The 16,334-nt window shown below is 35.2% G+C and overlaps 2 protein-coding genes across 4 annotated transcripts in view; one reads left to right on the plus strand and one right to left on the minus strand.

Moving 5' to 3' along the window:
• The window catches only part of LOC106087032 (protein toll), a 472,358-nt gene extending 467,222 nt beyond the window's left edge, over nt 1-5,136 (plus strand). For all 3 annotated transcript variants that reach the window (XM_059363764.1, XM_059363765.1, XM_059363766.1), the window contains one exon: nt 2,575-5,136. In XM_059363764.1, coding sequence (XP_059219747.1) covers nt 2,575-4,651 — 2,077 coding nt within the window. In that variant the 3' untranslated portion in view covers nt 4,652-5,136. The remainder of the gene's footprint in view (nt 1-2,574) is intronic.
• LOC106091085 (cation-independent mannose-6-phosphate receptor) overlaps nt 1-16,334 on the minus strand; it is a 376,815-nt gene that overhangs the window by 57,334 nt on the left and 303,147 nt on the right. The gene's annotated exons all lie outside the window — the stretch shown is intronic.

Raw genomic sequence — 16,334 nt, forward strand, 5'->3', positions numbered from 1 at the left:
ACGTCTCATCATCTCCCCCCACATGCTCTACACATGCCGCACCGATTTTACATAAGTGAGCTCCAGTTATGATAGCAATAGCTATACTGACCTCCTTCTTACTTCCTTTCAGTAAAAGCTTTGTCCTCTCACAATCTGGATCCCCCCAAGTTTAAGCTCAATGATAAGGAGCCTCCTTTTTAAAGCTAAGACCGAACGGCGACACCTCTTCTGAGGAGAAGTTTTTACATGGTCTTGTACCTCACAAATGCCGCCAGCATTAGCAGGGGTTAACCAATACCGATAATTTTATGATGGTCTAACCAGGATTCAAACCCAGGCGTTCAGCGTCATAGGCGGAAATGCTATCCTCTGCGCTACTGTGGTGTAAAGAACTGAGAATAATAAAAATCAAACCAAAAAGGGGCTTATTTCGGTGGAAATTGTAAGTTTATCCTACACATAACTGCACTTTAGATTGTAATTCTGGGCATTGAGACATTGAGACTAATGGGCATCAATATGCTCTCTAGGAAGAGTTTTAAATTATGCATATAACTCAACCGTCCGATTCTTGGTATCTCTTTTTCAAACATTTCACACCTTGTGGGTCAGACTATTGGAGCGAGTTTCTGGATGTAAAGGACGGGTCTACCATATCCCCTCCATTAGAAGCGATCTTCTGACGCACCTTCAACTAAATATGATGTCCCAGAATACATCGCATTTATGAATGCATCCTTCTTAAAGAGACTTGCCATATCCCATTGTTTAGATAGCATGTACTCACCATTCATAATTCAAGGCCTTCATCACTTACCTGAAAAAAAAACAAAAATTGAAAAAAACTATTAGAGAAAAATTTAATAAAAGAAAAACAAGTAAAGTTCGGCGCTAAGTTCGGCCAGGCATAAATAAAGGGTGATTTTATAGCTATTATGTTTTTGGCAACACTGGTTTAAATCTTCAGTTTGGTCTATAATTTAACCATGAATCGTCTTACAAACGAACAACGTTTGCAAATTTTGAATTTTATTATCAAAATGCGTGCTCTGTTAAGAAAGTTCATCGCGCGCTTCTTCCATTGAGCGACGAAGTTCGTTTTTGGCTCAATGGGTACGTAAATAAGCAGAATTGTCGATTTTGGATTGAAGATAAGGCAGAAGCATGGCAAGAGCTACCAATGCATCCAGAAAGTGTCACAGTTTGGTGGGGTTTATGGGCTGGTGCTATCATTGGACCGTACTTCTTCAAAGATAATTCGAATCGTAACGTAACTGTGAATGGTGGGCGTTATCGTGAGATGATATTCAACTGTTTTTTTTGCCCAAAATTCAAGAGCTTGACTTGCATGGCATGTGATTTCAACAAGACGGTGTCACATGCCACACAGCACGCGTACTTATTGAGAGGCGAGTTCGGTGAAAATTTTATTTCAAGTTCGGGACCGGTCACTTGGCCGCCTAGATCGTGCGATTTAACGCCTTTAGACTATTTTTTGTGAGGCTATGCTAAAGCTCATGTCTATACAGACAAGCCCACTCCAATTGACGCATTGAAAGACAACATTAAACCATTTATTTGTGAGATGCCGGTCGAAATGTTGGAAAGAGTACGCCAAAATCGGACTAAGCGGTTGGACCATTTAAGGCGCAGTCACGGTTAACATTTGCATGAAATAATTCTAGACTGTGATGCCATTCATCGATATTAGTAATTGGTTCTCTTTAATCAATACCAACGGGTGCTACGGTTACATTTAATTCAAAATAATTTTTTTTTGTTTCTCTTTCGAGATGAGCTCAATGATCGGAGATTTTCTTTGCAAATGGAAAAGGAAAGCCAGAGATAGCAACACACACCAACCACTATGGGACGCATTTCGTCTGTGGTTAGAAGACTTGTCTACCATATAAGGTGACTTTAAGGTCCGCGCGTTGTTATGTTGTATTTGAATCGTATTGATTGCGAAAATGCCTCTATGATACATCTACCAGATTTACCACGCTCGACAACCCTGTCTATTAGCTGTACCTTTTCCCAATGCATGTGCTTTTGTGTAATGACAGATTTTTTTTTCTGTGACAATTACACTATTTCCGTGGTACACATGATTCTGCTGTGCATCTGTTGGAAGTTGTATTGATCAAAATATTTTGGCTGATTGGCTGATCCAAAATATTTTGATCAATACAACTTCCAACAGATGCACAGCAAAATCATGTGTACCACGGAAATAATGTAATTGTCACAGAAAAAAAGTCTGTCATTAGATACACAAAAAAGTCTGTCATTACACAAACTTCCAACAGATGAACAGCAGAATCATGTTTACCACGGAAATAGTGTAATTGTCACAGAAAAAAAGTCTGTCATTACACAAAAACACATGCATTGGGAAAAAGTACAGCTCAAATAAACTCATTGATAGATCAAAATTTGTTTTATACAAACAACAACACTTCTCAAATACTCTGATGCCATCTAAAGAGTACTCCGGACCAAATGACATTTCACTATTTTAAGTTTCTTCGAAAAATTCTACTCTTTTCTAATAAAATTTTGTCTTTAATTTTTCTTTTTCCTCTTCCACAGCGACCTCTTTGCCTCACTGACCAAATTGAAAACCCTTGATGCCAGCAACAATCGACTGACCACCATCGATCCCCAGGCATTTGCCTATGCTCAAAGTATTGAGGATATCAATTTCGAAAATAATCATCTGAGTTTGGGTGAATCCTACAGCCAAATGTTGGAGGATGGTCTGGGCGCCTATCAAAGAGGTTCACCCTTTCAGCATTGCATGAGTCTGAAGCGCTTGAATTTAAAGAACAATTCAGTGATGTACATACCACAAGATTGGAAGTTTCAACTTTTGAATTTACAAGAATTGGATTTAAGCTACAACAATATCACCACCCTGTCCGAGGATGATTTGCAGTTCTTGACGCGCTCTGATCTACACTTGAATTTGACTCACAATCAGTTGAGAATGATCAACTTTCAAAACATTGAGCTGAGTGCAGAGACCAAGTTGAATAAGGTAAAAATGGATCTCAACGACAACCCGGTGCAATGTGATTGTGTGCTCCTGAGTTTTGTGCAATTCCTAAGGGGTGAGCGGGGCCAAGCTTTGAAACAATCCGTCATATTGAACACCCGAAATCTTAGGTGCAGTACACCCGGAAACCTAAGAGGCATGGAAGTGGAAAAGGTGAAACCCATGGAGCTGTTGTGTCCCTTCGATCATGAGGATACCAACCCGAAGCGCTGTCCCAAGGGTTGCCAATGTTGGGTGCGTACTTTCGATCGCATTCTAATGGTGAACTGTTCCAATGGCAACCTGACCAAGGTTCCACCACTGCCTCGCATTGAACAATTCCAGTTGGCTGGCACCGAATTGAATGTGCAAAACAATGAATTGATGAAATTGCCTTTGGCCTCAACACCAGGCTATGCGAGCGTGGTTAAGATGTTTGCAGCAGGCAATAACTTGACAGACATAGAGGGCACTCAGCTTCCCTATCATTTGACCCATTTGGATGTGCGTTACAATGCCTTGAAGTATTTCAATGAGAGTACCATCAATTTCTTGAATGAGAGTAAAACTCTGGAATCTGTATACCTATCGGGCAATCCCTGGACCTGTGATTGTGGGGCCAAGCCCTTGTTGATGTATGCCCAACGCAAATATGATGCCATCAGAGACTTTGGAGAGATGACCTGTGCCAATCTGGGGCCCACAACCAAATATATCAGCGAATTGTCCATCACTGATATCTGCTCGGAGAGTGAACTTTATATAGCGGCCAGCATAGCCATTTCTGTGGTGGGTCTTTTAATAGGCACTCTGGCTGCCCTGTACTACAAATATCAGAAGGAAATCAAAATATGGCTATATGCCCACAATATGTTCATGTGGTTTGTAACCGAAGAGGAATTGGACAAGGATAAGAAATATGATGCCTTCATTTCGTATTCGCATAAGGATGAGCAATTTATTGCCGAATATTTGGTGCCTCAATTGGAGAATGGCACTCCACCGTTTAAGTTGTGTGTTCATGTGCGCGACTGGCTGGTGGGTGAGTGCATACCAGATCAAATAGTACGCTCCATAGAGGATTCGCGCAGGACCATAGTGGTGTTATCGCAACATTTCATAGACTCGGTGTGGGCCAAAATGGAATTCAAGACTGCACATCAGGCCTCCCTTACCGAGGGCAGGGCGCGAGTGATAGTCATCATATATGGGGATATAGGAAACATAGACAATTTGGATTCGGATCTGAAGGCCTATTTGAAAATGAACACCTATCTGAAGTGGGGTGATCCCTGGTTCTGGAGCAAATTGCGTTATGCCATGCCTCATCCGGTGAATAATGATATGAAGGGCTTGGTCAAGACACCTCTAAAGGGCTCCACAGATGATAAGCTGGAGCTGATCAAACCCTCACCGGTGACCCCCACTCTGACCACACCCCCTGGAGAGGCCACCAAAAATCCTTTGGTGGCCCATCTCAATGGAGTGGGAGCCACCCAGACGGCGGTTATGTTTGCCAATGGCAAAACTCCAGCCTACTACACCAACGGCAAGACAACGACGGCCGGCCAAAATTGCCACATCAATGGAGCTTTCATCATTAACACCAATGCCAAGCAGAGTGATGTATAGAATTGGGAGAAGGCGGAAATGTTTCAATTTGATGATGTACTATACCGATGAAACATTTGAAGCGCAGCAACTCTTAACTAAGCAAAACCACAAATCCAGAGAAACCAAAATCCTTAGGCATCAACAAGGAAGGTAACACCAGACCACCATCCCTCCCATGGACAAAGGAAACAAAAATAAGAACACAAACACACAACATATGTATGTATTAAAAAGGACTGAAGTGCTTGGAAAAGCTTCATTTAGCAAACACACTCTTAAATTATGTTGGACAAGTTTTTTGGTTTAAAAAAAGCTTTTCAAAATTTAAAAAAAAAATCATTTAAAGGCAATTTGCATAATTCATAGAAAACACAACTATTGGAAAAAAAAGCTTTTAAAAGCTTTTGAAAGCCTTGGAAAGCTTTCTACATATTTTGTTTAAATTTTATCATAGGGAATGAATATAAAGACTTCTCAATTCAAATATTGAGTTATTGGACAAAAAGCTTTTGGAAAAATTTGAGAGCTTTTTACTTATGCTGGTTAAATTTAAATTTAAAAAAAATATTTAAAAGCAAATTGCATATTTCCTAGAATATAATTATGGGACAAAAAGCTTTTAAAAGCTTTTGAAAGTCTTTAAAAGCTTTCTTTTTATTTTTAGTCCGATTTTTTCATAGGGAAGGGATATAAAGACTTCTCAATTCAAATACTGAGTTATTGGGCAAAAAGCTTTTGGAAAATTTTCAGAGCTTTTTACTTATGTTGGTAAAAATTTTAATGATAGCGACACTTTGAAGTTGTTTGATTTAAAAAAGCTTTAAAAAATTGAAAAAAAATATTTAAAGGCAATTTGCTTATTTCCTAGAAAACAATTATGGGTCAAAAAGCTTTTTAAAGCTTTTGAAAGCTTTTTACTTATTTTGATTAAATTTTATCATAGAGAATGAATATAAAGACTTCTCAATTCAAATATTGAGTTTTTGGGCAAAAAGCTTTTGGAAAAATTTGAGAGCTTTTTACATATGTTGGTCAACATTTTAATCATAGCGACACTTTAAGATTTTAAAAACTTTTGAAAGCCTTCGAAAGCTTTCTACATATTTTTATTAAATTTTATTATAGGAAATGTATATAAAGACTTCTCAAAAAAAGCAAAAAGCTTTTGGAAGCATTTGAGAGCTTTTTTCTTATGTTGTTCAAAATTTTTAACATAGCGACCTTTTTTAAATTATGTTGAACCAGTTGTTTGATTTAAAAAAGCTTTTCAAAAATTTTAAAAACTATTTAAAGGTAATTTTCATATTTCCTAGAAAACAATAATTGGACAAAAAGCTTTTCAAATCTTTTGAAAGCTTTTTTCGTAATTATCGTCAAATTTTAACTCAAATACTGAGTTATTGGGCAAAAAGCTTTTGGAAAAATTTGAGAGTTTTTAACTCATGTTGGTAAAAATTTTAATCATAGCGACACTTAAATTTTGTTGAACCAGTTTTTCAAAGTAAAAAAGCTTTTCAAAATACTAAAAAAAAAAATTAAATGCAATTTGCATATTTCATAGAAAACAATTATCGGACAAAAAGCTTTTAAGAGCTTTTGAAAGCCTTTGAAAGCTTTCTTCTTATTTTTGGTAAAATGTTATCACAGGGAATGAATATAAAGACTTCTCAATTCAAATATTGAGTTTTTGGGTAAAAAGCTTTTAAAAGCATTTGAGAGCTTTTTCTTATGTTGGTCAAAATTTTAATCACAGCGACGCTTTTAAGTTTTCTGATTCAAAAAAGCTTTTCAAAAAAGGCAATTTGCATATTTTTTAGCAAGCAATTATTGGAAAAAAGCTTTTAAAATCTCTTCAAAGTTTTTGAAAGCTTTCTCCTTAATTCGAATGAATATAAAAATATTTCGAATTAAGTATTGAGTTATTGGACACAAAGCTTTTAAAAGCTTTGGAAGCATTTAGGAGCTTTTTTCGTATGATGCTTAAATTTTAATTTTAGCGAATGAATAAAGACTTCTCAATTCAAATTATAAAGCATAGGACAAACAAATTTAAAAAGCTCCTGAAAGCTTTTGAAAGCTTTTAACTCCTGTTATTTAAATATTACTCATTGTACATGCTTGTAAAAACTTCTCAAATATTGAAGTATTTAGGTATTGTAAAAAGGCTTTTAAAGCTTTTGAAAGCTTATTTTAGAATAAAACAACTTTTCAATGTTTTTTTGTTTGTCAAATAATTCGAAATTTGTTGAAAATATCAACTGCATAATAAAATCACTGGCATATCAATTTCTATCAAGAAACAAAATATAAATTCTCATAATAAGCAAAAGCTTTTTAAAGCTTTCTCTGGTCTTTGAACTAGGTTCCTTAAGCTCCCTGCCATCTGTTTGAGCTTTTTGGCACAAGTTTTTACATTCATTCATTTATGATCATAGCTTTTTATTTTTTGTAAAAAGCGAACAATATGTTCATGTATTTGTTGACAAAGACTGTTGAATGAATAAAAAGACTTCGCAGTTCAAGTATGTAAGCATAGGACAAACACTTGTTAAAAGCTCTCGAAAGATTTTGACAGCTTTTAACTCTTGTTAGTTGAATATTCAAATATATAAGTATAACCAAAAAGCTTTTAAAGCTTTTGAAAACTTAATTTTGAATTAAACAACTTGTCAAAGTTTTTTTTTTTGTTTGTCAAATAATTCAAAAATTCGTTGAAGAATCATAATAAAATCACAGGCATATTAATTTCTATCAAGGAACAAAATAGGAATTCTCATAATAGGCCAAAGCTTTTTAAAGCTACAATATCTCTTGGCTTTGAAGATGTTGCCTTATAACTAAGTTCCTTAATCTCCCTGCTATCTGTTGGAGCTTTTTGGCCAAAGTTTTTACATTCATTTCTTTATGATCATAGCTGGTTTTGGAAATAAACGAACAATGTGTCCATGCATTTGTTGACAAAAGCTTTTGAAAGCTTTCTCTTTGTCTTAATTTACAGTCAAAAATTTTATCAAAACTAAATCTACTTAACTGACAAATATAAAAAAAAATAAATTTTTTTTTTCTTTGAAAAACATTTAAACAATTATATATACACAAAAAAAAATCAACTGATTATTATTTAAAATTATTTGTACTCAATTAATTGTATAAGCCATGTATTCAACTACCAATACAAAATTTACTTTTAAGTTTGAGAAAAAAAATGCCTTTTAATATTAAGTTTAAACAATTAAGCTCTCCCCAGACAAAACAAACTTAAAGCTCAAGTTTTATATTTAAGTTAAGTTTTTTGTTTATGTGTTGTATTATACGCCCATTGACATTTCGTTTCATTTTTCATTCATGCAATACTGGTTTTAAACATTTATACAAAAAAAGCAAACTATCATCTCACAAATTTAAAGCTTTTTAAGCTTTTAAGTTTTAGTTAGAAGCAAACAATTTAAATGGAAACAAGAGTAGTGTAACTCTTTATATTATAAATAATGTAAAAACAATGTATTTTATAATATAAGAAAATGTTAGCTTTTACTTTTTTTTCACACTCTGCAATTCATTTAAAAATATTTCATTATTTTTATTTACGAATTGTTTTAATAATTCCTATTAGAAGCCTTGTTTTTATTATTCTTAAATTTGTAGCTGATTAATAAATTTTAAGATTAATAAAATTGGTAATAAATTCTAAAATAAAATAATAAAAATTCAAAATATTAATTTTAACTATTTAAAAAATATTATTTTTTTACATAATTAAAGAAAAAAGGAATTTCTTCTTCTTTTTGATGTGGTTTAAAAACTCAGAAGTACACAATGATTAGATTTATTTATTAACCCAAAAACGCCTGACCCTTGATTCCCTTGTCCGATGTTAATGAAATTTCATAGATTCATTATCAAGAGCATTTCGATTAACGTTGCGAAGCTTTTGTGGGTGACACCCTCCGATTTAAGGGCAGGGCAACTAACGCGGATCAGCGAAACGGTCAGCAAGATGAAGAAAATCCTTTGAGGGGATATGGATCATGAGAAGACGAGTCTACGACTGAGACATAGCAGGACGGAGGTCAGTCAGGCCACACCACAGTGGATTCCAACAAACAAAATTCATTTTTATATATAAGACGAGCTTATCCCGGCCCGCTTCGCTTCGCGCGGCCATTTGTGTGGCCGCGATTGTGCGCCACCGCCTTCTGACGCTCAAAATTTTAAGGTTATGTTCGCATACTACTTATATATATCAATCACTTAATCCCGACATTGTCATGATCTGCCAGTTAACCTATTTGGGTGTAGAAGGACCACCAAGATACTTGAACACATATTTTAATTTCGTATTCGTAAAATACTCTCAAGTATATTTTGTTGAAACCAATCATTGGCTATGATCCCATATTGAGAAGAATTTAGGGGGTGGGGCGGCCCCCCACTCTTGGACCTCTTTTTTAAATGTCATACTCGTAATTTACTCCCGAATACTTTACATTTGAGTTCCATATTGGCATGTTCGTCCAATATGCCTATATAATTCCATCTAACCGAATCTTGGGAACCCGCCACCATGGATTCTGCTAAAAATGTATACAAAATAAATTCAGTTGTAGGACATACTTTTATTTTACATACCAAACTTCTATCGAAGCAACAAAAATTATAGATTCTAGGAACCGAACAAGGATGATCGAAAGACCGGTTTACATAGGAGCTATATCAGGTTATACACCGATTTTGGCCGAACATGGCACAGTAGTTGGAAATCATAACAAAACACTAAACAAAAATTGCGGCTCGTAAGGGCTCAAGAAGTCAAATCGGGAGATCGGTTTGTATGGAAGCTATATCCAACAGTTGTTGGAAGTCGTAAATGTACACCATGTGCAAAATGTTAGCAAAATCGGACAAAAATTGTGGCCTCCAGAGGCTCAAGAAGTCAAATCGGGAGATCGGTTTATATGGGAGCTATAGCAGGTTATAGACTGATTTAGACCGTACTTGGCACAGTTGTTGGAAGTCGTAAAACAACACCACTTGCGAAATTACAGCCAAATCGAACAAAAAATGCGGCTTCCAGGGGCTCAAGAAGTCAAATAGTGAGATCGGTTTATATAGGAGCCATATCTAAATCTGAATCGACCCATTTGCAAAATATAAAGTATCTGTGAAAAATTTCAAGCGGCTAGCTTTAAGCGTTCGAGCTCTATCAGGATTTCAACAGACGGACGGACGGACATGGCTAGTACGAACCAGAATGTCGAGAGGATCCAGAATGTATATATGAGGTCGCAGATCAATATTTCGAGGTGTTAGAATGACTACATTAGTATACCTCTATCCTATGGTGGTGGGTATAAAAATTACTTTGCCTATAGCTCCTTCCGCATCAATCTATATAATCTGTGAAAATTGCAAGCAAACCGATTGAGCCGTTTTTGAGCCTATACGGAACAAACAAATAAACACAAATTAATTTTTGTATATATATGAAGATAGTTTAGCCCTGCTCGCTCTGCTGCGCCCAATAATGGAAAGGAGTACTCTAAATTTGAAAATTTCTGCCTAAATTCAGTTGAAAATGCATTTCAATTTTGCTGTGGATTTTTCAACACTCAAATGGTCAGTAAAAGTATGGTTTGGGGGTGTGGTGGAGCCCCATAGACTTGGTTCCAAAAGTGAAATTTAATTTCGTTGTCGAATCCCAAAGAGTCTTTCCATTTAAGATCCATATTACCATGGTCGGTAATATGTCTGATTTGAGGGGTATTTGGTGGTGGGTTGAACCACCAAACACTGAGTGCCACAATTGGATATCAGATTCGTTTTCTATTCTCAAATACCTTTAATTTGATATCCATACTGTAGTGATTGGTCTATAAATCAGTTTGGCGGTTTCTTGGGGTTGGGCGGCCCTTTAGGTTACTGTTATTGTGTAAACCAAATTTTCGCCTTAATCGCCCTACCCATCTCCGAGATCTGGTATTTTTGAACATTAGGGTAACAATTGGAAACAGCCAGTAGATGGCGCTAATTTAAATGTAAGTGCTACTCGCTTGGATTGGCTTAACGCCTATAACAGTGATCATCATGTGGTAGTTGTCTATAAATGACTATATGACTATCTATTAAATAATCATTATTTAGTTTTCTTTTAAGTCGAACCAAAGTGCCGTATTAAACGACTTTCTGTGGTAAAAAACTTACTTGGCGTCCTACATTTATTTGTGTTCCCACACATTAATTAAATCACGCAGTGATCGCTACACTTTTGATTTTGCGTCGTTCTTTGGGGTAAGGGAGAGGGTCCGCCCCCTTCCGATATCAAAAAACTATATAGCCTATGTTTCTTTCCAGATCAACCTACACAATCTGCGAAAATTACAAAGTAATCGGTTCAGCCGTTTTTGAGTCTATACTATACCGTAAACCGACCAAAAAACCAACAAAAATTTACTTTTATATATAAGAAGATATGCATTTTTATACCCTCCACCATAGGATGGGGGTATACTAATTTCATCATTCTGTTTGTAACACCTCAAAATATGCGTCTTAGACCCCTTATAGTATATATATTCTTGATCGTCGTGACATTTTAAGTCGAACTAGCCATTACCGTCCGTTCCTCTGTCCGTCCGTCTGTCTGTCGAAAGCACGCTAACTTTCGAAGGAGTAAATCTAGGCGCTTGAAATTTTGCACAAATACCTCGTATTGGTGTAGGTCGGTTGGGATTGTAAATGGGCCATATCGGTCCATGTTTCGATATAGCTGCCCTATAAACCGTTCTTGGTTCTTGACTTCTTGAGCCTCTAGAGGGTGCAATTATCTTTCGATTTGGCTGAAATTTTGCACATGGTGTTCTGGTATCATTTCCAACAACTGTGCTTAGTATGGTTAAAATCGGTCTACAACCTGGTATAGCTGCCATATAAACGGATCTTGGGTCTTGACTTCTTGAGCCTCTAGAGGGCGCAGTTCTTATTCGATTTGGCTGTTATTTTGCACGAGATGTTTTGTTATGATTTCCAACAACTGTGCTAAGTACGGCGCAAATCGGCACATAATCTGATATAGCTGTCATATAAACCGATCTGGGATTTTGGCTTCTTGACCCTCTAGAGCGCGCAATTCTCATCCGATTTTGCTGAAAATTTGTCTGAAGTTGTTTATTATGACTTGCAATAAATTTGCTAAGTATGGCGCAAATCGGTACATAACCTGATATAGCTGCCATATAAACCTATCTTGGATCTTGACTACTTAAGCCAATTGAGCGCGCAATTCTCATCCGATTTTACCTGAAGTTGTTTATTATGACTTCCAACAACTGTGCCAAATATGGGTCAAATCGGTACGTAACCTGATATAGCTTCCATGTAAAACGATCTGGGATTTTGACTTCTTGAGCCTCTAGAGGGCGCAATTCTCATCCGATTTGGTAGAAATTTTGTACAACGGCTTCTCTCATAACCTTCAATATACGTGTCTAATATGATTTGAAACGATCAATAGCTTGATACAGCTCCCATATAAACCTATTTCCCGATTTTGCTTCTTGGACCCCTACGAGGCGCAATTCTTATCCAAATGAACTGAAATATTACACAATGACTTCTACAATGTTCGGCATTCATTTATTATCCGAATCGGACTATAACTTGATATAGCTGCAATAGCATAACAGTTCATATTTCATATTCTTTGTGTGTCTAGAAAGAGATACTGCGCATAGAACTCGACAAATGCGACAAATGTGGAGAGTATATAAGATTCGGCCCGGACGAACTTAGCACGCTCTTACTTGTTTTCTATTTGATTTTCTAAAAATAGATTTCAAAATATTTGCTATTTTTTTTGTTTAGTTTTAATTTTTTTATTGTTTTTTGTACTTATTTTAAGCTTAATTTTCAAATTTTTTTTTTTTAATTTTTTCTTGATTACATTTTCATCTCATACTTTTTTGAATATAAAAATTAAAATTGCCTTTTCCTTTCTATTAAAAAAGTTAAGCTTTTAAGTTTTATTCTAAGAAAAATACAATAAATCTACCACCTCTACAATCTTTATAACACTACAAACCAAAAGCAAATAAAATAAAAACTGACATTACTGCAACAATATTTTGAATCTCATTTTTAAATACAATAAAGAAGAATAAACACATCTAAAACCAATATCTATGAGTTAAATAATGTAAGTGGAGAAAACCAAAAGAGAGAAAAAATAAAGAAAACAAAAAACAATGCCTTCTATGTGTAAACATGAAATATTTTATATAAGAACAAATTTTTTCTAGAATATAGCTAAGAAAGAATAACAACTAAGCAAATATCAGCAAATATGCTTTGTAAATAAATAAACCATATTGTATACAACAATATACACACTTATATCCATAGATAACAAAATAATCTAATGAACTCAATACACAATATTCGGACACATTCACATAAGCTTTATCTATATATATATATATAAGAAAAAAGGTGGGTGAAAGGAGTGAAGGAATTTTATATTGAATAGAACAAAGAAAGAAAAATTTTCAATATTACAAGAACTAATAGCTTCATTATACTCTTTGATTTCATAAATAGGAACCTTACATTATGCTAAAGAATGCTGAAAATGTTAACTTTATGTTGTGTTTCATTACAAATAATGTCTGCATATTTATCTGTATAGTTAGAAGAAAAAAATACGGAACAGAACTAAAAGTTTCATCATACTTTGATTTCATAAATAAGAACTTTGAATAATCCTTAAGGATGCGGAATATTTTTTCTTTATATTATGTTTCATTACAAATAATGGCTTTGAATTGACTGTTATACACACTTCCAATAAAACTAAACTTTTGGTTTTAATAGAAGCTTATTGATGTCAACTTTACACTTTTACACTTTCTTTTTTGTGATAATTCAATTAAAATGTCCATCACTCTAGAGCCTGCCCCCTTTACAATCTGAGTTTTGTTTGTAACCAACTCGTAAGATTGTAATTATTATTCATCTATAGAAACAAGCAACTCTCTGTTCTTCATTCTTAGAAATCATGCAAAAAAAAGCAAACAACTCTATGTTCATCTATGTGAAACCGTAAGTCTATGTGAGTGTGTTGATTACAACAGTCATAATTTTGATGTATAAAAAACCAACAAAGCAAAACAATCTCTATCAATCATTCAATCAATCTCAATTAGAACAATACCCCCAAACGTATAGCATATTATCATCATCATCGTCATAGTCATCGTCAGCAACTTCATTGCATTATCCCACTTCAGTCGTCACACAATAGTATGCCTAATAGACTTCAATCATATTCATAATCTCATATATCATTCAAACAATGTATAGTTCATCTTAAAGTATATCCATGTAAGAAAGAGTGTTTCTTGAATCAGCAAAATTATATTTGCTTATATGTTTGATATTCATGATTTTTCTTATTATTTTTTGTAAAAAACACTTTAAGATATTCCTTTATGTTCTTCAGCATTATGTCTCAATCATTTGAATACCAAGAATACAACACTCATAAGTTTGATAAAAATAATTTAATTATTTAAGATAATTAATAACTTATATAGGCTATAAGTTTAAATATGCTAGATTCTACACTCAGAAAAAAAAACAACAACAACAAACAACCACACATTATATTAAGCAACCTATTGTTACGGCAAAAAGAAAAACAAAACAATAAAAATATGTATATTTTAAAAGAAGAGCATGGCAATTGTTTTATTTAAAAATTACAAGAAAAAGATTTTTTTAGGTTTGTATTAAGGAAAAGTTATGACTTAAGTCCGAATTGGTCCAAATGGAAGAATGGATAAGAAATTATTGATCACTTTGACAGTAAGCCAAAGAAAAACCGAAGGAGGAACCGCAGGACTGCAACATCTTTAAAGCTAAGAGGCTACAATGGTGAGATGAAAAAGAATCAGAACAAATCCTGCATGCAATTCTGCAGATCAATGAAATATACATCGTAGTCCAAAAGGTTCCAAAATATGCTAGTCTCCATCTCTTACGGTGGATACAAAATTTAGGGCTCGAAAGTAAACTACGAAAGTCGTATAATAATTAAGCGTTAAGTAAGTTAGCATGACCGCCTATCGTGCCCAAACGCTCAAATCCTCACGGCGAGAACACCTTAAAAAAATTTTCAGCGGTGGTTATCCTCTCACCAAATGCTGGCAACATTTGTGAGCATTTCAGCCATGTGCAACTTCTCAACCAAAAGGTGTCACTTTTCAGTGACACGCCGTTCGGACTCGGCATAAAACAGCTTAAATTTAAAACGGGCAGCACTCAATTGATATTGTGAGAAGTTAGTTTCCCTCTAATTTGTTCCGCAATGGGATGTTTGGGAAACAATAAATCACAAAAATCTAAAAAAGTGGTAGTGGTAGACCGCCCCACTTAAAAAAAAAAACACACAAGTAAAGAGGCGTTAAGTAAAGTTTGGATATAAATCGGATATAAATGTAAACCACCTTTCGTCATTATCCGATGAAAAATGCATAATTTATGCCCCCATGACAGCTAAAGGGTGATTTTTTTGAGGTTAGGATTTTCATGCATTAGTATTTGACAGATCACGTGGGATTTCAGACATGGTGTCAAAGAGAAAGATGCTCAGTATGCTTTGACATTTCATCATGAATAGACTTACTAACGAGCAACGCTTGCAAATCATTGAATTTTATTACCAAAATCAGTGTTCGGTTCGAAATGTGTTCATTCACCGTAACGTTGCGTCCAACAGCATCTTTGAAAAAATACGGTCCAATGATTCCACCAGCGTACAAACCACACCAAACAGTGCATTTTTCGGGATGCATGGGCAGTTCTTGAACGGCTTCTGTTTGCTCTTCACTCCAAATGCGGCAATTTTGCTTATTTACGTAGCCATTCAACCAGAAATGAGCCTCATCGCTGAACAAAATTTGTCAAAATTTGAAGTCTATTCATGATGAAATGTCAAAGCATACTGAGCATCTTTCTCTTTGACACCATGTCTGAAATCCCACGTGATCTGTCAAATACTAATGCATGAAAATCCTAACCTCAAAAAAATCACCCTTTATATTGAAATATGGTCCGATTTGGACCAAATTCGGCATGGAGTTTGAGTGTTCTAATAAGTACAAGTCATTGTACTTTTTGGTAGTTATGTCCAAATAAAGGCCGATCTCAACCATATAGGACACGGATGACGAAAAGCCTAACATAAGTTACTGTCCCAAATTTCGGGGAAATCGGATAATAAATGCGCCTTTTATGGCCCCAAAACTAAAACTTAAATCGAGATATCGGTCTATATGGCAGCTATATCCAGATCTGGACCGATCTGGGCTAAATTGAAAAATAATGTCATGGGGCCCAACACAACTCACTGTCCCAAATTTCGGCGAAATCGGACAATAAATGCACTTTTTATGGGCCCAAAACCTTTAATCGAGAGATCGGTCTATAAGGCAACTATATCCAAATCTGGATCGATCAAAGTCAAACTACAGAAAGATGTCGAGGGACCATCACACAACTCACTGTTCCAAATTTTGGCGAAATCGGACAATAAATGCGCCTTTTATGGGCGCAAAACCTTTGGTCGAGAGATCGGTCTATATGGCAGCTATATCCAAATCTGGACCGATCTGGGCCGGATTTTGATCAACGGTAGTTTACATATATA

The sequence above is a fragment of the Stomoxys calcitrans genome, chromosome 2 (assembly GCF_963082655.1).
Source record: "Stomoxys calcitrans chromosome 2, idStoCalc2.1, whole genome shotgun sequence".
Taxonomy (NCBI): Eukaryota; Metazoa; Arthropoda; class Insecta; order Diptera; family Muscidae; genus Stomoxys; species Stomoxys calcitrans.